The sequence below is a fragment of the Meleagris gallopavo genome, chromosome 7, assembly GCF_905368555.1.
Source record: "Meleagris gallopavo chromosome 7, MGAL_WU_HG_1.1, whole genome shotgun sequence".
NCBI classification, from domain to species: Eukaryota; Metazoa; Chordata; class Aves; order Galliformes; family Phasianidae; genus Meleagris; species Meleagris gallopavo.
In genome coordinates this window covers 9,003,754-9,027,111 of record NC_139410.1, presented here as the reverse complement: position 1 = coordinate 9,027,111, position 23,358 = coordinate 9,003,754, and the positions used below count along the sequence as shown (strand labels likewise).

Below are 23,358 nucleotides of genomic sequence, written 5' to 3'. Positions count from 1 at the left end.
CTTATCTGCATGAGCCCTGGAAAAATGCCAAAATGGATCACAGGCAGAATGAACAGGAAACTAAGGTTGCAAAAGCAAAGCATCTGACAGTCATTTAGGTGGATCATATATATCTTCTCTCTCAAGAGCTAGACATGAACACAACACAACTAACTGAGACTAGTAATGGGAGGGAAAGATAGGATAGAAAGTAAAATATTTCATTCTCCTTTGAAAAGTGTTACAACTATGATATTTTAGAGAACATCGCTCTGAACTTCTTCTTGGATATTCTTATAACCAGGTCTAATAAGCAAAATCAAAGGTCACAACTTCTTTAGGCCAGCGCGTACATACTAGCAAAGCCTGACAGAGCTCACATCAAGCTTCATCCAAGAGAGGTAAAGGGCTAAAAACACCAAAGTGAAAGAGATGATAAGGTACCAGGAAACACCAAAAATCGCCAAAGAGTCGTCTGCTGAAGGATTATTTTTTTTTTGTAAAAAACAAATGAGCAAATTCAATAAAATTAAAAAGCAAACATAGTAGTCATTCAGAGAACTGCTGAAGCATGAATATTTAAAATCTTAGGAAATTCCTTCCATGGTTGTCAACCATGTCATCTTGCTGAATACAAAAAATGAATTGAGTTTTTGCTTCTAGACCGCCTGCAAAAGAGTGTGGGTACGTTCACTGACTGGAGCTTCTCTTTAAGGCAGATGAAATTAACTAAAGATAAATAACTGGTAATACATATGAGGAATTTCCTGCTAACTTAAGGGTTTCCTGCACTCTCAGCTGAAAAACTGCTGCTCTGATATGTATGCTTCCAATTAACTTGATGGGGAAAGGATGTATAAGTAGAAAATCTCCTATGAAGAAAGAAAGAACATTTAATGAAAAGATTATTTTTACCAGTAGAGTAGGTAACTTCATTTTAACGCAACTGTCCCTGCAGACAGAAAAGTCATCTTATAAGAGATTAAAAAAAACAGCTCTTACAGTGTTTTCTCAGCTAAACCAGTTGGGAGACAGTTGGGAAAGACAAAATGCCATAACTGAACAGCTATTTCTGTTTTAGTCGACTCCATTGTTAAAAATAAGTAATGATCCCACAATGGTGCAAATAAGGGAGTGATTGGAATTTGGGAGAGCAACTCCCGTAGCGCTTATTTCCATGTAAGAGTACACTGTGAAATAAGTGAGTCAAACAGTAGATGTGTAGCTACACCTAGGCCCCAGTTGAATCCAACATCACAGATCAGAAAACTAGCTTTCAAGACTAATCCAGTACAAGGAAATCCATCAGACTAATTCTTGTGAGTGTCTCCTCTCAAGCAAGCCTCTTGTGCATTCTGAGAGATGCATTTTCATGAAACTCAACAGCTGAGAACACTTCTGAATTCTCTCTACTGCCGAGGGAGTTCTGGCTGAGCTGTTTAAACAGATGATGCTATGTCATGACAGACAGATGATAACACTATTTCAGAACAAAAGATTTGTACAAAGCCAAGGTGCCCTGCTCCAAATTTGCTGTCTTGAAGAATTTCTTAAAATTCCAAAACGTCAGGTATCAGCAACACCACTCCACACATCAGCTATTAGGTCAATATAACAATAGAATATTTGGAACTGTGTACGTTGTCTCTATTACTTACTTGCTACTATAAGGATATACATGTCACTTAACATTATAGTACATTCCGGGTCAGGGAATCCTTACGAAATAAATTAAATACATGACAAGCTCCCTATGTCCATTTTTAAAATCCATGTCAAACTTTAAACATGCTTTAAAATACTGGGGTTTTTTAAATTTTTTTTCCTGGAAAATAAACAGATGTGACAAAAGTCTGGCTCTACAGAACAACGCAATACACACAATGATAGGAAGTATAAGAGATTTCAGTTTTAAAGCTTTCACAACATTACTGTAATTAGCTTTTTTTTAGATTTTAAGACACTTTAGAACTTTCCTTTTAAATTACTTAAATTATTATTTTATTAAATTAGTTCAAATACTCTCAACCCCACTAGAGTCCAGAATCTGTGTGGTGCTAAAGAATAATCCTTGAAGTTTCAATGGCAGCTGCTGGTTACTTGCCAGGGTTGGCGTTTTGCTGTCTGTCACCTAATACTTAAAAAGGTATAAAAATATTTCTCCAAGACATTCCAGCAGGCTCTAAATGCAGCATTTGTACATTAACTATGAAGTGAAAATGAAAATATTGTGACAGCTAGGTCATGCAAATAACTTGGGTGCTGTGCTAACTAAAGCTAATTCTGCAACCAGCAGAGATGGATAACAAAATAAAATAAAATCAGTGACATCTGAGATCGTCTCTTCATCCACTTTTAGTTCGGTATTGGCCTAAAGAGCCAAATATTTTCATCTTGGAAAACTGATAAATGATGCAGCTATTCAATAAATACCTGCAATTGAAAGAGAAGTGAAAGTGAGAGCTAACGCGCTATCCTATAGATGATAAGAGGTTTCATTAAGCCAGGGCCTTCAACTTGCCTCACTTGTTGCTAAGGCACACTCCAGATGGCAATTAGGTGAAAATGCCTTCAGTTCATACCTTGGCTTTTTTTGGCATCTTTTAACTCACAACGGGTTCTTGCTATGGTATCTATGTCTGTGAATCCCTACTAGGTTTACATCATATCTTCTGTGTTGTAACCAGAAACCAATTTACTCACAAGACATAATTTCCAAGGTTTTGAGAACTGCAAAATCACAATGCTACTGGAACAGACTTAGTTACCGTTACGGCTCTCTCCATTAGATACTTGCCACTAAGTAAAGGTCTGTTGAGTGTATAAAGAGGTGGTAGATCTTCTATCTCTGCTATCCTCTGGTATACGGCTCTGGATAGATGATCCCCATGATATAAACTCCCCAAGATGATGCTAGAGAAGTAAATTGGCTCCACAAAGAGGCTAAGTAAGGCTCCTTGAATACCCAATACGTTCCACCTAAGAGGGAGGGAAAAACAAAACAAAACAAAACAAAACAAAAAACTTTCTTTTTAATGGAACAAGTAACATCTGCCAGACATAACAGCAGTCAATCACAATGGACCAGACTTTCACAAAATCACAGAATCACAGAATCACAGAATGCTTTCGTTGAAAAGGACCCCAAGGGCCATCTAGTTCCATCCCTCTGCCACAGCCACAAACCTCCAGATCTGGTACTAAACCAGATTGCCCAGGGCCCCATTCAACCTGGCCTTGAACACCTCCAGGGAAGAAGCATCCACAGCCTCTCTGGGCAGCCTGTTTCAGCACCTCAGCTCTCTCTCTGCACAGAACTTCTCTCCAACATCCAATTTAAATCTTCTCTCCTTGTGCTTAGAATCATTACCCCTTGTCCTATTACTGTCTACCCTTGTAAAAAGTTGACTCAACTCCTTTTTAAATACTGGATGACCGCAATCAAGCCTGCCCACAGACTTCTCTTCTCCAGGCTCAACAAGCCCAGCTCCCCCTGCATGTCTTCATAGGGGAGGTGCTCCAGCTCTCTAACCATCTTTGTGGCCCTCCTCTGTACCCTCTTTAACAGCTCCACAGCTCTCCTGTATTGAGGACCCCAGACCTGGATGCAGTTCTCCAGATGTGGCCTCAAAAGAGCAGAGTAGAGAGGGACAATCACCTCCCTGTCCCTGCTGGACACCCCCCCTCTGATGGAGCCCAGGATATCATCGGCCCTCTGAGCTGCAAGAGCACACTGCTGGCTCATGTTCAGTTTTACATCCACCAGGACCCCCGGGTCCTTCTCCACAGGCTTTCAACCCTTTCTCTCTTGAACAGAACATGGCTATGGTAACACAGCTATGACACCTGACAGAATTGCAGAGATCAGCTCAGCAAAATCCTGAGCAAGACAACCAAGGTCTACTGTCAGCATCCTCTTCAGGAACAAATTCCATTACTGTATTTCCCTGCTAACATGTCTGGTGATTCATTTTGCAGCTGCAGCCTAATGCAAGAGATGGATAGGATCATTCAATAAGAAAAAGCTAAACTGTAACATCAACATTGAGAAAAACTTCTCCAAAAGAGTGACTGGGCACTGGAACAGGCTGTCCAGGGAGCTGGAGTCACCATCCCTGGAGGTATTCAAGAAATGTCTAGATGTGGTACCTAGGGACATGGTTTAGTGGGCTATATTGGTGGTAGGTGGACAGTTGGACTAGATGATCTTTTCCAACCTCAATGAGCCTGTGATTCCATGATCCTCAGTCAAACAGTAGGTGGTGCCTCCAAGATACCTGGCAGCAGACAAACCATTCATCCCCAAAATGCAAGACACACCCTCAGTGTCTGCAAGACCTCAGTACCTCATCACTGTAAGGGAAAGTTCGTTCTTTAAATCCTAACCAAACTGTCCGCGTCCTGCTGCCAAAGAAGATATTTTACTTGGCTGCAATACTCATCATGGGCAGGATGAAAGCAATCCCATGCACATATACTCTTGGCTTACTTCAGCTGTTCCACAGATTCCAATCAAAAATCCCTGTCTGCATAATTATGATCCACACTGGACCAAGTCTAGCATGCATAGGAGCAACATACTGAAGAGTTTTTATGTCTGTGTTAATTTGATCAGGTTTTAGCTCCCAGTCTGAATGGGACTATCGTATGAAACACTTTAAAACCTCAGTGTCCCGTAGAGTATTTCCACTGTACTCTCTTCTGAGGTATACTTGCAAACAATTTGGCACTATTAAAATTGTTTAACTGAGTACAACTGCAACACCCAGACAACAGGATTCACAAGCAGAAGGCAAGTTTGTTTTGGTGTTTAATAAAAAATAAAAATAAAAAACAGCGTAACGGAAGTTCCTGTGCTCATATACACTGGTTGTCCTTAACAAAATGTACACCCTAAATTGTCTTACAAGGTGCCCGTAAGAAAAGAGGACTCTGCTAACATTGTACCTTGTACCTCGTCCTGGGAGGGCATGGCTACACGTCATCATCAGTTCAGGCTAGTAACTGTATAGTACAACTGTTTCATTACTTTGAAAAATGGAACACATTTTAGCTTGCAAAATGTTGAAAAAAGAGTAGAACAAAAAATTATACTCCAATGAAACAATTTATTTGCATATCTTTACTGAGGATGAAAATGGAAGAGGTGTGTGTTAGCTTACTCACCTGTCATTAAAAAAGTTTGCCCTAATGTATGAATAAAAATACTGTACTAACAAAAAATGAAGTATATATATTACATTGAATAAAGACCTATTTTTTGTGATGGTGAAAATGCAAAAAACGGTCAAGTATAACATTAAATGCATCAAGAGAAAACCACTGCTTCCTAGACACCCTTCTATGGATCTTGCCATGACCAGAGGAACAGAGGAACTTCAAGTGCCAAATCAACTGCAATAGTGTCTTGATATTGGCAGTGTTATCTACAAGAAGCATAGAGAAGCATATGGACTACTAACACAGGCATATAATATTATGGAAGAAACATCTGGAAAAAATTCAAGAGTAAGTATTGCAAATTAGCTTCCTACAGTTCTATCTGAAGTTTACAGACATACAGTTTAAGCCCCTTTTGGTTAGGCGTATCAGGTTTTATTTTTCTTGAACAGTACTTGAGTGACGGATAGACATTTTTTAAAGGCCAGAATATATCTCTGGCTCCCTAAACCAAACTTTTGCCAGATCCTTTGCCTGGCTTCCATGTTCAGTATTTCTAGAGCATGTGATTTGTTGCTTCCTTCCACTTCCCACACTCAGCCATCTTGGCTGGCACAGAAAATGACAGCTGAAGCTTGAATCTTTCAAAATCTAAAACGAGAGGAGGAGTTTGGACACTTAGAAGCTTCTGCAAGGTGAAACTACACAAACCTGTACTACAGTTGCTATCCTGTAGTAACTGCCCATGCCTCTGGTTTTGCTGGAATGAGCTTTATCACTTTTATCACTTTGGTGTGTGCCTACTGGATTCAGAGCAACTGGCTTGCTGCAAGTACAAGGTTTGCAGAAAACACTCAAATGTGCAAAGCCTTAGGCTCTTAAAATCTATTGGCTGGGGTTGGATGATGGTTGAGTTTATAGCAGTTGCTTTAAATTTCAATTGTTTCAATGAAATAATATGCAATTATCTAGAGAAATACATCATTCTTTTAGAAACTGATAGTGACTCACATAAACAGAGAACTTAAAACAAGTTCTATACATTGCAACAGTAGCAGAAAGGAAGGATTATACAGAGACTTGCTTGTTCCTATTTAGGTTGTACTTCTTTCTGGCTAACAAGAATTTCTCGCTCCCATTAGTACATACACTAAAACCTCCTCTACAGACAGATACATCCTGAGAATAAGCTATACCAATATGATGCATCCATTTTCAAAATGCCACAGGCCAATTGAAACCTGACATAGTAAAACTGACTCATCCCAGTTCACAAGCAGGACTTGTCAGAACTTGTCAACAAAAGCTATCAATTTAGTGCTACAATTTACTGAAACCACAATTTCTCTTGAAGTGAATGGACTAAATTCTGTATAGGTTCGCTCTAAACAATGAGGTGCAGAGCACAGAGGGCAAGATTTATTACAAAAAACGTTAATAAATTCAGATTTTCTACCTTTTCTACCAAGCAGTGAAACACCTAAAAATACAATTTTTTCTTCACATTAATATATAAGGAGCATGAGAAAAAAGTTGAGTAACTGAAGCTGCGTAAATCAAGTTTGCAAACTCAAATCTTCCAGTGCTCACACTGAATTTCTAACACAGAAAGGAACCTTTCTGTGTTAGAACCACAATGCGGCAGACTGCATGCAGATCCTGGCCATGGAACAGTGCTCAGATACGACAATTTGATGGCTTGAGAAAGGGGTAATGGAAGAAAATTCTCCACCACTAATTCAGTAATTTAAATGTCTTCTGCAGCAGCCATGGGCAAAAATACAAAACTTTTACATAAAATGACTTAATCCTGGGTCCAAATCTGACTGGGCAGACCAGAGTGAACCAGACCCAGGCAATAACTTTTCTCAGCATCAAAATAGGAAAATAGCACCACATTAGCATTAAAAAAAAAAAAAAGCAACAAAGCACAAGATTAAGCAGAAAATGGCTGCTGCGTTATGTCAGTGGAAATACTGACATGTCTATAGGCTCATATATAAGAGTTTCATGGAAGACAGCCTCAGCAGGCAAAAAGACATCCTCCTGTGTAAAACTTTTTGCAGGAAAAGACTGTCTATCTGAGCATAAAAGATATGCCCTCTGTGACATATTCTGATGATACTCACTCATATGATATTCTGAATGTTCTGATTTTAAGTTACCACAAGAATCAAGAGATCTTCTTTCACAAACTTTATAAAATTTCAAGCTACACGGACATTCTAAATACCAGCTTTTATGCTGATACAAAGCACAAGCCACAGGACTTAGTTCCAGACTGTCAGCACTTACATAGAGCTGTCTCTACTTGAGTTGAGTGTCTCAACCTCATTATAGTTAATGGTGATTGATCCAAGAAAGGCCATTTTTATTTGCCTGAGCAGCTCTCCATCAATGAGATGGCTGGCAAGTGCAAGGGAAGCTAGGGCGCCTTGTGCAGGCAGGGATACCCACAGTCGAGCAGCATGCGATATCCCTTCACGTTTTCTCTGCAGTTACAGAAATGATGCACAACACAAGAGAAGGCAACCTGACGTGGTGCCAGTAAGCTCAAAGGATTGTTTATTTGTCCTAAACTGACTCTCTGCAATTCTAAGCAGCCTTTTGTGACACAGAAGTTCCTTCAGACAGTCACAGAGTACTTTACTGCTCTACCAGAGGCTTGCTAAGATGTTACAAAACCACAACTATTTTTGATGGGGCACCTCACTTTCTAAAGTTCTTCTAGTTGGATGTTCACATTACTCAAGATGGCTTTGGTTGGGGCCTGTGGCAACGCCAGAGTTCTGTTTGGACCCCCATTGGTTTCTGGTCTCAGGTTTGGCATGGAGCAGAAGAAAGATACAGTATGATTGAAAAACAGTTATTGGCTGCCTATTCGGCATTACAGGCAGTAAAGCCAATAACTCAAATGCCTGAAGTTATGGTCAAAACCACTCTGCTGATTCAGGGGTGGGTAAAAGATCTGACCCACCTTCCTAAAACGGGTGGCCCAAGCACAAACAGTGGCACAACGGGTCGCCTGTCTCAGCCAAAGGAGTAGTCTGTCTTCATCACCTTTGAAAGAACTCCAGAAGATCCTAAGCCCAGTAACATATCACAGTGATGCACCAAAAGAAATACTGGTCGCTCCACCACAGAAGAGTCCTGTTCAGGAGGGAAAATATCCTATTCCTGAAAATGCCTGGTACACAGATGGGTCCAGCAAGGGCAACCCGAGCAAGTGGAGAGCAATAGCATACCATCCTTCCACCGAGACAATCTGGTTTGATGGGTAGGACCCAGGTGGTGTGGCCTACTTGTACCTTGGGGGAGATTGTTAGAGGAGGGAGGCTCAGTAGTCCCTTCAATAATAGGTACATGGCCTACTGATATTGTGGTCAACACTCCAATCTTCATTGCTAACGGGACTCCCATCATGTCCCTATGGCAGATCAGGACACCTCCTGATATCAGGTGCCTGATATTATTATGCAGCCACAGACATCTGGCCAGAAGGTGTAGTACAGGCAGCCAGGACGTGCCCCTGTACAAGCAGAAGTGTTGAACCAGGATAGAAATATGGCCTGCATCTTGCCCTGGAGAGCAGACCTTCCCCTCCTGGTACCTCTGAAACATCTGTATTTCTCCCCAAGAGTCTTTGAGCCTTCAGGATCACCGGAAGGAATGAAATGTCATCAAAGTGTTCCAGTATTACTGTCAGATCATGTGTAACACCCGGTGATGGTCTACGTGGCACTGATGGAACATAGGATGGACCTGCACCTCACGACTGCATGTCTCCAGTAACATCATCAAGCACTGGCCCATAAAAGAATATCAACGTTCACCAATTGTCACTCTTCTTGAATTTTACCAACATGTGTCGCGATGAAATTGTATAAGTGTCGCAGTATATTGGATCTCTGTATTAGGAAAAGCTCACCCTTTAGTCAACCTAATCATTGATTCACACCGTGAAGGGGTGGAGTGTATGGGGCTGCTGAATCATGGCCTGAACCTCTGATTAATCACCTGAGGCGAACAATGATTCAGCCACGGGAGCACAGGTGAAGGCAATTCACCTGTGCTGCAGGAAGGGATGGAGCCTGGCTCCACCTCTCCTAGACCCATTTAAGAGCTGACTGCCAGTGGGGAAGGGTCTCTCTGGAGATGTGTTCCACTGGAGTCTATTATGCAAGCCCAGGATAGGGTGAGTGTCCTTTTTTCCTACACTAGTATAATGATTACATCAGCCAAACTCCTGGATATACTATATCATCTGTATATTCATTATTTGTACATGGACTAAGACCTGCTCAGAAGAAATATTCTTTCTATTGCTGTTCAGAAAGTGCACCAGCTCTGACATGGAGCTTTCCATTTAGAGTAACTCTGGAACTCAAAAAAAGCTGCAAAGGTAGCTGCTGAACATACAGGCTTTAGTGAGCACACAGGAAATTGTTTTTGTGCCACCTCATCAGTCTCCACCTAGGTGGTAGGGTCAAGAAGGAGAAGCCATCAAGGGAATAAACAGAAAGACAGAGTTACAAACTTCCATTTGGATTTGACACTGTAAATAACAGAAAGCTAAGTCAGTACGCAGGTATGTGATGTTCTTGCACAGCAAAGAAGTAATATTTTTCCCTCTTCCTTGGTAGAAGAGCACCAATGACTTCCCCTTTACACAAGTGAACCAATTCTCAAATCCCAAAGCCTTCCTAGCAAGGAAATAGAGTAAAAAAAAAAAAAAAAGCAATTTAAGTCCTCTTATCAAGACAGCAAACCATGATTTGAATGTTTTGTGAAAAATTAAGTATTTATTTGAAGCCAAAAAGCTTCAAATGAATGTAGGCGAAAAAGATATCAAAAAGACAAAAATATGCATAATGAAGTACTATGGAACAAGCTTAGGATTTTTTTTAAGACAAATGCATGCATATAATGCCACCAAACAGGTATTCTTGTCAAAGAATAAAGTTGCTCTGAAATGTCACCAAGACACTGGGATAATCCTGTGCAAATGCTCCTGAGCCAGATGAGAGTACATTCTTTTACATACACAGGCCTGTTGCTGTTTTCCACAGCTTTTTACCTGGCAAAATCATTAAGGGCTAGAGTTCAGCACCCCTCATTTCCTTTTTACCTAAAGCACAGCTATCAATCTCTTGACTTTTTCTCTTTTTTTCCTGCCTCTCCCAGGACAAGGACAAAACTTTCCCAGGAGGTTACTTAGGGAGAGAAAGGGATGCTGAGTATCTGCCACCAGCTAAGGAAGAATGAGGTGAGTTGAGCTAGCTGGAGCAAAGGAGCAGATTCAAGAGCTGTTTCACACGCGCTACCTCAGCCCATGGCACAACGCAAGCCCTGGCTTGAGATGGCTACCAATGTAAAGTCAGCCCAGGATGCTCATCCACTCTTGCATTAGATCTCACTCATTACTAATGGTGGGCTTGACCCATCATTGTAATGAGCAGCAGTCACTGGAGAAATTCTACTTTTTAGCAATTCTTTGCAGGATAAAGAAACTTAGCAAAAATTTTGCAAGTTTCTTGGATCTTCCTACCCTTCCCACCCTTCTAGCAGGGTGCTAGAAAGCACACGTTAGCAAAGCACTCAGAGGCTGAAAATAATAGCTTTGCTTATACATATAATCCACACAGATACGGCTGTTCATACAGAAGGAGTCTTCCTGCTCCGGATTGCCCACATAATCCTCCACACAGTACTTAACCATGCATTTTCCATCTGGCACTGTGAACCTTTGGGAAACCTCAGTGGAAGCACACAGGGTAAGGGCGTTCTGGAGTACTGACTGCTGGAAACTACAAAGCAATGCATTCTTTCAAATTTAAATGGACAAAACGTGGACATGAGTGTCAGGGAAATGTAAAAAAGAAAAAAGTAAAGAAAAAAAAGAATATGAAAATTTGGGCCTCCTTACCCGTCATACAGCCTTTGTTCTGTGTCAAAGGATTCTATTTGCTTCCTTCACTGGCACAAACAAAATTATTCTCATTAGCCCCAAGGACTGGTGTCAGCTAGCTACGCAAGCGAGAGATGGATTCTGTTCTGCATCACACAAAATCAACAAAATAGTCAAATGTGTTCTAGCTCAATAACTGCCTTCATTTTTTATTTACACTAACAGCAATGATGATGTGATAACAGAAGTCAACGAACACAGCTTGAATACCACATTGGATGGTTAGAGGAAGCCATTAATACGAAGCTGGGAAACCTGTCTTGCGAATTATTGAAAATATTATTAAAAAAATTTGAATATCACTTTTGTAGAACTACTTCTCAACAACCTACTGCCATAGCTTGTGAAAGGCCTTAATCGTTTATGTTAGAGGGATTAATACTGAAGTAAAATGTCTTTCTATGGTGAAGATGATGATTACTTGAGACAAGACTAGCGGAGAAAAGCAATTACTTAAAATTCATCCTGTATTTTTTTTATTTGGTGTACACAGTTCATAATTACAGTTCAAATATATCTTTCTATGTTAAAATACACTTAATAAATTTTGCATCGGAGTTTGACTAGACAAAACAGCACAGCTATTTTACTTACAAAACAACTCAAATATATTCAGCCAAAAAAACTTGGTATTTCCTATCTATTTCACAAAAAAAAAAAAAAAAAGGGTCTGCACACACAGACTCATTTAAAAAAAAATCCGAATTTTCCAGCAGCTTTCCTAGGATTCTGATTTTTTTTTAAGGATACTACTTCTAAATTTAGTGGGTTATCATCTGTCCATTCTCAATTTTAAAAAAATCTTTCAATCTCTCAATATTTCCCTCTCAATAAAGGTAAGAAAGAAGGTACTGGATAAAATATAAATAAGAGTACTTGCACTGGAAGCAAAATATTTAATTTTAGTAAAAATACTGAAACTAAAATTCAAATAATTATGAAGTTAGAAATTAAAAGTGCCCGTCAATTAACTGGATGCATATATACATACTTATACATAAGTATATATTACTTATATATATAAAGTATATAAAGTATACTTTGTTTTTTTATTTATACTTTACATATATTCATAGTTTTATATATACTCTCTCCATTACAATAGTATAAATCTAAATCTGTCCATGGAATACATATGTCCCATTGATACACAAGGCTGTACACCACCACAAGATTTCATTCAAATAGTCTAATATATTTATCACATTCTTTTGCTAATGCTATGTTGGGACCTGGGGGGAAAAGGAATTCCTCTGATATTTTCCTGTGATAGAAATACAAAACGAAGCTGTCATGATTTGAAGTACCTGAAATTACACATAATGTTTACATCTCACTCCTGAAGCCAGCAGGAGGTCTGACACCAACTGCTGGTGAGGAATCAGAATTTTATCACTGGAATTACAGACATTCTACAGCTAAGCAATGAAAGCAATCAACAGCCTGCACATTCATTATAGCTGCCATGCATCCCTCCTGTCTTATTCAGCAATAAAAGACAACAGTAGAAAAAACAGTTCTTTAGTCTCTCACCTTGCTATCTTGTCACTGCATGACATAGTAAGTAGCCTTTCTCCTTGCAGTACTCCATCCCATGTCTGGATGGTGGTAGTAGAGCGCACAGGGATCGTCCCTTCCCCAGATTCTATTTTTGTTCGTAGCTGTCCTCTCGCTTTGCGGTTTGGATGTCTGTCCCCTTGATCTAAATGACAAAAGTTGCTTACAATCAACCAAGAAACATTCTCAAGGTATTTTACATACAGAATTAAATGAGAAGAGTCTATTAAAGTCTGCATAACAATTTCTATCGTTCCTTACAACTTAGTTACAGCAAGACATGCATAATGTCTTCTAAAACTGCAATTAAACCAAGCTTTCCATCAGGAAGCACAGTCAGCAGGCAATTCTTAAATAGTGTTTTGGGCATTTTAATATTAGAACGAAGTCAATTAACAAATCAGGACAGAGAAAAGCCATTAAAAATAGAAACACTGAGATGGCTAGATTAGTTTTGTAAGAATGCTTGCTTAATCACTGGCTTATCCTTGCTGGCAATCAGCTCTTGAAGACCACAGAATCATAGAATCACGGAATCACAGAATCACAGAATGGCCTGGGTTGAAAAGGACCACAATGATCATCTAATTCCAACCTCCTGCTATGTGCAGGGTCACCAACCAGCAGACCAGGCTGCCCAGAGCCACATCCAGCCTGGCCTTGAATGCCTCCAGGGATGGGGCATCCATAGCCTCCTTAGGCAACCTGTTCCAGTGCCTCACCACCCTCTGCAGGAGGAAAAACTTCCTCCTAATATCTAACCTAAACCTCCCCTGCCTCAGTTTAAAACCATTCCTCCTTGTCCTATCACTATCCATCCTCGTAAACAGCCATTCCCCCTCCTGCTTATATGCTCCCTTAAAAAGTAGAAGGCCAGTATGTGGACCATGTGGATGATCAGTCTGTATCTAAATTCTACAATACAGTAAGAACAGCTCAGATCTTTGACTAATAAACATCTGCACTAAAAGGAAAGAAGACGCCTGAATTTCAACCATGTCACTTCCACATGCTCAAATAATACTTTAAACACCAATACTAGAATATTATGCTGTCGTACCCTCTTGTGCTGCTTCATGTGGTGAGAAAATTCTAGCATCTCCACAAGGAGACGTGCTGATATAAAGATGGAACTGCACATTCTCCTTCAGTTTAAAACCGCCTCGCTCTGATTTGATAAAAACGGATTTTTCCTGATCATCTTTATTGCTGAAACAGAGAATAAAGCTTAAGTCAAAAAGAAAATTAATACATAAATAACATAAGCTGCTCAGTCCTAGCAGGCATTAAAAACAAACACAGGATGTCTGGAAATTTTGCAATATAACTCTAATAAGTTAATACAAAATGAAAAGTCAATAGAGAAGATAAATAGAGAGCCCTCTACGTTCATCACAGTGGGCTTTGGAGACTTCTCAGAAAACAAAACGACATCATGCATTAGACTACTTGAGATGACTTTGATTTACGTTTACCTTCTCAGAACTGACAATGAAACAAATACAGGCTCTATTCATGTCAAACTTGAGGATAGAGGTCATGAGTTCTCAGTTAAACATCCCTATGCAACAAGTGGTACTTTGCACATCAGTTTATTTCAGCAGTGCACTTTAGAACAAGTGTTTCACACTGAAATTATTAAAAGATACGTTTTTGACAGCTTTTCAACTGAATGGGGCAAGCTTATCTTCCCATAAGCTTACCTTAGATAAAGCTCAAGTTGTGTATACAGAAATTTAAGTAGGCACCGGCGGGATATAATTTCTGCATGGCAATCATTTAATGCAAGACCACGATCGCTCATGTATTCACCATTAATGCATTTTGTTCCTGTAGAAACACTTATTACCAGAGCATCTTTCACATCCGTACCTGGAAAAACAAAATTTTAGAAGATACAATTAAAATCACAAACAATCTAGCAAGAGAACTTCCTGTAGAATTCAAACAAGGCTCTTTTTCACTCTGTTCCTTTTTCAAAAAAAAATTTCTTATGATTCTTTCTTATTCTTTCTTAAAAGCAAAAGGTTTATACAGACTTATCCAGTATGGCCTATTGTTCTTGAAAGTTCTTCATTTTGGAGTTCAGATAAGTTAGAAATTGAAATATGAAAGGTAAAACTAAGAACAAAGGAAGTTTGAGTGCTTAAGTCACTGCAGAACTTATAAGCAGTACCAGACTTCTTGAGATGTATTCCTTGGTGTTAAATAATTCGGCACAACAGAATTTAAAAATTTCTGTTTTCTATACAAACAACTACCTTTGTCATTAAATTTAAAAAAAAGTCAGTTCCAATTAAGAATTCAGAATGACAGATCAGAACCTTACATACATCCATCAAAATAAAGCAAATTACACCTTAAAGTTGTATTATTAAGCCGTACCAGATCTCACTGTTTATGAAATAAATATTCATTGAAGTACAGCCTTGACAAAAATGGATGAGGCCAGCTACCTCATCTGCTGCAGGTGGAGAAGTGAGGAGCCACTTCACTGACACAACAAAGAACAGCTGTGCAAGGCAGTCCAGGCACCCTCCAGATACTGAACTTATTTATGAGAAGCCCGTTTCTAACTCCATGTAAAGTTAGTTCTTGAGTTAATCAAAATGCATTTGCATGTTAACTAAGTCTGGATTCTCTGGGCAAATGTCTTTTCTGATAATTTTGGATACAAATGCAATAAAACCTTGCTAAATATGGTGAAATTAAAAAAAAAAGAAAAAGGAAATACAGTTCTACAGCATGTTCTTCACAGATTGGTCATTGTTATGAATCACAGAATCACAGAACCACAGAATGACTTGGGTTGGAATGGACCTTAAAGTTCACCCAGTCTCAACCCCTGCCATTGGGTGGGACCCCTACCCATGGCGCACCACCCACCAGCCCAGGTTGCCCAAAGCCCCATCCAGTCTGGCCTTGAGTACTGCCATGGATGGGGCACCCATAACTTTTATGTAGACTGTTCCAGTACCTCACCAACTTCATTGTGAAGAATTTCTTCCTTATATCCAATCTAAACCTCACTTTTATAGATTAAAACTGTTACCTCATGTCCTATCATTACACTCCCTGATAAAGAATCCTCCCCAGTTTTCCCGTAGGCCTCCTTTTAAGGACTCAAAGGCTGCTATGAGGTCTCCCCAGACTCTTTTCCTCTCTAGCAGTTTCTCATCAGATGTGCTCCAGGAAATATTTTGGTGTCTAACTCCACACACACTTGGAATTTAACTGGAGTACAAAGTCAGTGATGGAAGACATTCACAGCCAGGGCTTCTTTTAAATCTTTCAGAAGACAGTAAAATTTTTTACAAGCTTACATTTAAGGACCTGTATTAAAAACACACTACTTGCTTTTGTGGGTCATACTTCATGAAAACTAGGGATGTCAGAGAAGTTAGGCTTCAGCCCTCTGAAGTTAGAGCTCCAGCCCTCTGATGATCACCGTGGCCCTCCTCTGGACCTGCTCCAACAGCTTCATGTCCTTGTGTTGTGGGCTCCAGAACTGGATGCAATACTCTGGGTGAGGTCTCAAGAGAGCAGAGCAGAGGGGCAAAATCACCTCCTTCGAACTGCTGGTCATGCTTCTCTTGATGCAACTTAGCATACGGTTGGCCTCCTGGGCTGCAAGTGCACATTGCTGGCTCCTGTTGAGGCTTTCATCAATAGACAATCCCCAGATCCCTCTCCTCAGGTCTGCTCTCAAGCCACTCTCCACAAGTCTGTATTTGTACTTGGGATTGCCCCAATCCAGATGCAAGATCTTGCACTTGGCCTTGAACTGCATGAAGTTGGCACAGACCCACCCCTCAAGCCTGTCCAGGTCCCTCTAGATAGCATCCCTTCCCTCTAGATAGCATCCCTTCCCTCTAACGTGTCAACTGTATCACTCAACTTGCTTTCATCTGCGAGTGGTGCAGTTGGTCAGAAATGGTCAAAGCTATAACATTTACTTCAGTCATACTTGTCAGACTTCTACAACAGTCAATGTTGCAGAATTATTCAGTGACCTTGTGGTTTCCTTATCTTGTTTTGCTTCTACAAGCAGCTTTTGCTTCCCTACTAAACTATCGTTATCTCAGTCCTCAAGACTTCTCACTTTCCTTCGATCTTCTCTCCACTCCCTGAAAGTGGGCACTGAGTGAGAAGCTGGGTGGATGTTCGGCTGCTGGACAGAGTCAACCCAGCCAGAGATATCTGGCAACATGTCTTGGGACGAAGGTCTCCAGGTCACACTCTTGTTCTATAGTATGCATTATTTTCTACCTTAACTAGCACTCTCAGACCTCAGAAATGAAATTGGAGGGCCCCTACAAATATCCCCACAATAGGAAAGGGCTGGCACTACCCAAGAAAATAGAAGCTAACATGCAACCAAAAAGAACAAGAATAAAACTCACAGCACATGGCTGCATAAATGCCACCCAAAAGAAATGTAGCTGTATGTTTATCCCTGATCTTGGTCTGATTTGTACAGCTAAGTGGAGGCACCTCATGACAGGCACAAAATGAAGTGCCCATTGCAAAGGACTAGACTGAAGGAAAAAATAAACCTTAACCTAAGGAAAATTCAGGGACAGAATTCAGTTCAGGATGAAGATTCATTGTTCTCAGTGTTCTGGCAGAGCATGAATCTCAGGACAGCAATCAGAGACCTGTGACAATATTGCTGTTTGCACATGCACACTACAAGCAGCTGCTGAAACACAGCAGGTTGTTTTTTACTAAAACAACCGATTCACAAAGCACTGAGAATGAAATACAGCACAATTAACTAAACAATGTGCAAAATTTTGAAGACTTGGAAAGCAAGCGTAACATCTTACATAATATGCCAAAAACAAGAATGCCACCTGTGTGAACAATGTGATGAAATGTATTTTAGACTTACTTTCAAAAAGTTCCATACTTCATTCTAAAAAGTACTTTAAAAAGATCTATTTTGTAGACTGTGAGTTACCTCAGAAGTCTCAACTACACAGAAGACAGCAACTCAGGAAACAGACTAATCATCCTTAGCCAATATTTAATTGCTATATTTAGTGCACATTTTGGATTAAACAGTAAGCATATACTTCAATACTGGTTGACTGAAAAAAAAGAACATAATTTCTTAGAATACAAACAAAGCTTTGGTATTTAGACAGTTAAAACAGTATTTTTTTCTTTACCTGTTGTCATGACAATTCCAGCAAGGACTTTTCTACGTGCATGTGGAGATGTGAAATTTTCTGTCAAATCACTGAATTTATCTACAACCAAGCGTGCAACAGCATCAGCTAAAACCTGTTGGATCACACAGAAATGCACATTAGAAAATTAAACAACTTTAAAAAAAATACAACTGCGCTATGTTATAAAGATCTGCATTTTTGAATGATTCAACACAACAGATTAAAAGTACTTGCATTGTTCATTTTGAAACTAGGCAAAGATTTTGATGCATCTTCAGTACGTCAAGGAGGGGCCAGGTCTAATTTTTAGGCACACTGAACACTCTTTATATGGAGTAGAGTTCTGTGTGCTTCACACCTTTTAAAACAGGGTCATGCAGCTCTAAGACAAGCATCAAAGTATCTAATGTTCATGATATTATGAACATCTGAGGCTTAGCAGAACAACTGAATAAACAGATAGGTCAATATTTTCACCCTCAAACCTCAAAATACATAATTTGAGTATCAACACTGGACCTGACAGGAAGAATGAAGTGTAAAACCCAGCCTCCTCAAACCAATATGGAAACCTTTTATAACAGTCAAATGAACTACCTGGCTACTACATACTAAGAATTAGTTTCTTTTCAATAGTGGTTAAATTTTCTTCTTTTTTAAAAACAAGATACTTGCAAATTTAAGAATGGCACTTGTATAGCATACCTATCTCAAAATTAGGAAGACTTATCTCTTTCACCTGAAGGAAAACTTGTAAATGGAGAATAAACTCTGAAAGGATTCAGGGAATTGTGTGACTTCATCTTCCCAGAAGATCAAGAAATTAAGAAAATTCTTAAGTTTAACTGGGTATTGTAGACTAGGGATAAAAACGTATGCTTAAAAAACAAAGATGTCTCATCTCAAACTATTGGAAGAAGAACCCAATGCAATAAATTAGACAGAAGAAGCAAAAGAAATGGTGGAAAACTGAAACAAGATTTGGTGACACACCAGTTTGGTTCTTCCTGCCCTGGATAAACCATTTCATCTCTATACTCATAAGTGAGGGTGCTGCTTTAGGAGTCTTAACCCAAAAATGGGAAGACAAAAGAAAACTTATAGCATACCTGTCTAAATTACTAGATTCTATATCCTGTGGATTTCCAGAATTTTTTCAGGCACTGGCAATAACTGCCTTATTGGTGGACGAAAGCAGGAAATTCACCTTTGGAGGACAACTGACCCTCACCAAGTAAAGAATATGCTTTACTCAGAAGGCAGAAAGTCAGCAGACTCCAGGATACTGAAATACGAAGCCATATTAATAGAAAGAGATGATTTAGCTATAGTCACTGACTATCCTGAATCCTGCCTCCTTCTTTTTGAAGGGAACTGAAGATACACTGAATGTGGAACATAATTGTTTAGATTTAATCAATTATCAAAGACCAGGTCAGACTTACAAGATATAGCTTTAAATAAAGCAGAAATATAGTTTATAGATGGATCCTCTAGATTGGTACATGGAAGATGATGTAATGATTTCACCATCATCGAAGGGAGAGAAGGGAAAGCTGAGGAAATGGGATGTTTGTCTGCTAATTGATCAGCTCTAACTTGTAAATTACATGCATAACATCAAGCACTAAAACTGTTACAAGGAAAACAGTGAACTATACATACAGACTTGATATGGAGTCATAAATTAAAAAAAAAAAATGGGAAGAAAGGGGTTTAATAAACAATAGAAGGAAGGAAGCATGAGGCATTGATTAGACATTGATTAGATTAGGTTTTGGAAAGCTTGTTATTACCTGAGGAAATTGCCATAGGGCACGTAAAAGGGCACCAAAAAGGAAACTAGTACAATGGGGAAACCATCTCTGATGAGAAGGCTAAAGAAGATATCTTGCAGTCATAAATGAAAATGAATCAGGACTACTCCACAAAAAGATTTGGGAGTCTCACCTTATGAGATGCTTTTTGGATTACCAAACTGTTCCCCAGTTTGAAATAAGGATGTTTACCTCCAAAACTGTATTTGGGTTGCCTTCCTCTGCATCTTCTCTCAGACACTAGACACTGTTTTGGTAGATAACTATTAGAAAGAATGTAGATTGGATCAATTATATTTACTACAATCTGCAGATGCCCATAAATTATACTAGAGATGCTATAAAAGAGATTGCAGAACAATTAGATGCCACTAGTAGGATGGCATGGGAAAATAAGATAGCATTAGACATGATGTTGGCTGAAAAGGGAGGAGGTAGTGTAATGCTAGGCGGTCAGTGTTGCACCTTTATTCCCAACAATACTGCTCCAAATGACACCATAATTAGGGCACTGCAAGGACAAACCACTCTGGCCAATGAACTGGCAGAGAATTCAGGAATAGACACTTCACTTACTGGATGGTTAAAGTCTTCGTTTGGTAAATGGAAAGTAGCAGTATCCATACTTACATCTTTAATTGTGGTAGAAGGGGTTTTAACAGCTGTTGGTTACTGAACTATCCCCTGTGTTAGAGGACTGGTCCAGTGGCTAATCGAAACCACCCTATCTAAGCTGATGTCAGTAGGGCCACCACTGTAAAGATATTGATGTTATGGGAAGAAGTAGAAAATGGTGATCAGGACAACCTCTGCACAGAAGAGAACTGTGAAGGCTGGAAGTCACCTACGGGACCATGCCTTAATAGAAATTGCAAAAAGCAGTAGTTGTGTATAGTTGTAGTTCTGGGAGACAACATATTGTTTTTGCACAAGCAATAGAACGTGATACAAAAGGGACATATCTCAGAATCCATGATACCAGGTAAGTGTTTGTCTGTGGAGAACGTGTATTCTTGAGAGATAAAAGTCTGTGAAATAATGTCATTTTTAGAGCTAAAAGGAGAATCTGGCTGGCATTTTAATTCTCCTTTCTTGGGAAGATTGCTGGAAAGGAGGTGGGGGCAACCAAAGGTAACATCTTTAAGACATACATCTGTATCCAGAACTGCACAAGAAGAAACAAACTTATCTGGCAGATACATGGCAGGATAAACTGGAGAGGCAACTAATTTGTGAATTTTGATTACTTGGCAAGACAAAGAAAGATGGACTTTTGTCAACTACCTGCACAAGGGATGTGCACGATATGCAAACAGGGGAGAATGTGACCCTGGAAGTAGGGAAGGACGCAGTATCAGGAACTAGGAGATGTAAGAGCTTTGTTTCTTTACAGCAGGCACTTCTGCTTGCAGAACACCACTGCAATTGCAAAATAAAATACTGTTTACTGAGACTCTTGCCTGGGCCTCAGCTATTGGCTTGTGAGTGCTTCTCACAGCTTGAACCTCCACTGCCATACCACCACCATCTGACTCTGATATCTGGTAACAACAAACAAGGCTGAGGTACTTAACTTTTTTGCCTCAGATAACTCTTATAACTGCTTGCCACACAGCCCTCAAACAATTGGTTTGGTAGCAGGGAACTGGAGAAGCAACATCCCTCACACTGTAAGTGAAGATCAGGTTTGTAACCACCTGAGGAACATCCACAAGTCTATGGGTCCCAATGTGATTCATCTTAGAGCTGTGGGGAATTGGCTGTTGTAGCCAAAAAGCCACTCTCAATGATATTTGAAAAGACGTAGCTATCAGGTGAAATCCTTGGTGACTGGAAAAAGGGCAACATCACACTCACATTTTAAACGGGTAAGAAGAATGAGCCTGGGAACTTTCAACCTGTCAGTCCCATCTCTGTCCCAGGGAAGATTATACAACTGATCTTCCTGGAAGCCATGCTAAGGCACATGGAAGGCAGCAAGGTGATATCGAAGAACCAGCATGGCTTCACCAAGGGCAAATCCTGCTTGACCAACCTAGTGGCTTTCTATGATGCTGTCACTGCATCAACGGACAAGGGAAGAGCCACTGATGTCATCTATCCTGACTTTAGTAAGGCCTTTGACGTGGTACCCCACAACATCCTTCTCTCCAAGTTGGAAAGACAGAGATCTGATGGGTGTACTGGTGGATGGATGAAGGACTGGTTGCAAGATTGTACCAAGAGAGTGGTGGTCAATGGCTTAATGTCTGGAAGGGGATGGTGACAAGTGGTGGGCTGCATCAAAAACTGTGCAACCAGCAAGGTGAGAGAGGTGATCCTGCCCCTCTGCTCTGTGCTGGTGAGACCTCACCTGGAATACTGCGCCTAGATAGGGATTCCTCAGTACAGGACACACAGACCTGGTGGAATATGTTCAGAGAAGGGCCACAAAAATGATCCATAGAATGGAACAGTACTCCTATGAGGACAGGCAGAGAGAGCTGGGGCTGTTCAACCTGGAGAAGAGAAGGCTGCAAAGTGACCAGTTAATTGGCCTGTCAGTATCAAAAGGGGAGCTATAGGAAAGAAATGGACAGACTCTTCAGCAGGGTCTGTGGTGACAGAAGAAGGGGAAATGGCTTCAAGCTCAGGATGGATAGATACAAGGAGAAAATCTTTTATGCAGAGGGTGGTGAGCCACTGGAACAGGTTGGTCAGTGTTGTGGTTGATGCCCCGTCCTTGGAGACTTCCAAGGCAAGGCTGGATCAGGCCCTGGGCACCCTGATCTAGCTGTGGTGTTTCTGTGCATTGCAGGGGAATTGGACTGAATGGCCCTCAGAGGTCTCTTCCAACTTTAAGGATTCTATGATCATAAGCAAACTTAATAAAACAGGAGGCATTACTTTCAAAGCAGCCCTCATAATATATATTTTATAAATAAGTAACAAAACATTTTAATTCTTAATATTTTTATTGAAACTTTTTAAAAAAGAAAGCAACAACAAAAACAAACAAACAAAAAAACCAAGTGGGATGTTTGACTGTTTTTGTGAAACTAACATGAGTCTGGTTCAGTGGCAGTGGTTGCAATTCTTAATGAGGTATCAAGGGGTCCATCAGACATTTCTGATGAAATATTACTCATTCTCTGCTTCATCCTTGTCAATTATTCACAAATATATGTACTGCCAAAAAGCAATGACATGAATAAGGTGTGATTGTGAAGTGAGAGATATTTTCTCTATTAAGAGAGGTCTTATGGAAGTCTGTTAAAGAGACATGAATTTTTTTTAGTTGAATATACGATTGCATCTCTATAGATTCCATCTGAAAATTTTCACATAATGTATTTATACTGACAGAAAATGAAGTTGCAAACATAAATTGATGATTTTTTTTGCAATCCTGAAACCTATTCTCAAATTCCCATATCAAAGCAGAAATCAACGCTCATATTTTCCTCTGTTCACAGAAACACTGACTGTGTTTAGCCAATGTATCAAAATGCATACAATCATTTGCCATAACTTCAGTTGGCATTGCACTGTGCTCTTCCTGTGTCCTGCTTTCAGCTTAGACAATGTTAATTGCACATCAGTGTCTGGTTGTCGCTGAATGCACACCTCAGGCCAGGCTGGGTTACTTGATAGGGAAAAGCTGCCGCTTTGTAGTGTGAGGCAGGTCACACTGTAAGCTGTGCTGGGGCACAGGTCCAAC

General features: G+C 39.9%; 1 protein-coding gene across 7 annotated transcripts in view; it reads right to left on the bottom strand.

Annotated features, from left to right (window-relative positions):
- ADARB1 (adenosine deaminase RNA specific B1) overlaps positions 1–23,358 on the bottom strand; it is a 71,041-nt gene that overhangs the window by 7,445 nt on the left and 40,238 nt on the right. For all 7 annotated transcript variants that reach the window (XM_085227642.1, XM_085227640.1, XM_085227641.1 and 4 more), the window contains 5 exons: positions 17,839–17,953; positions 14,368–14,536; positions 13,725–13,873; positions 12,641–12,809; positions 2,777–2,958 (listed from right to left, as the gene is read on the bottom strand). In XM_085227642.1, coding sequence (XP_085083768.1) covers positions 2,777–2,958; positions 12,641–12,809; positions 13,725–13,873; positions 14,368–14,536; positions 17,839–17,953 — 784 coding nt within the window. The remainder of the gene's footprint in view (positions 1–2,776; positions 2,959–12,640; positions 12,810–13,724; positions 13,874–14,367; positions 14,537–17,838; positions 17,954–23,358) is intronic.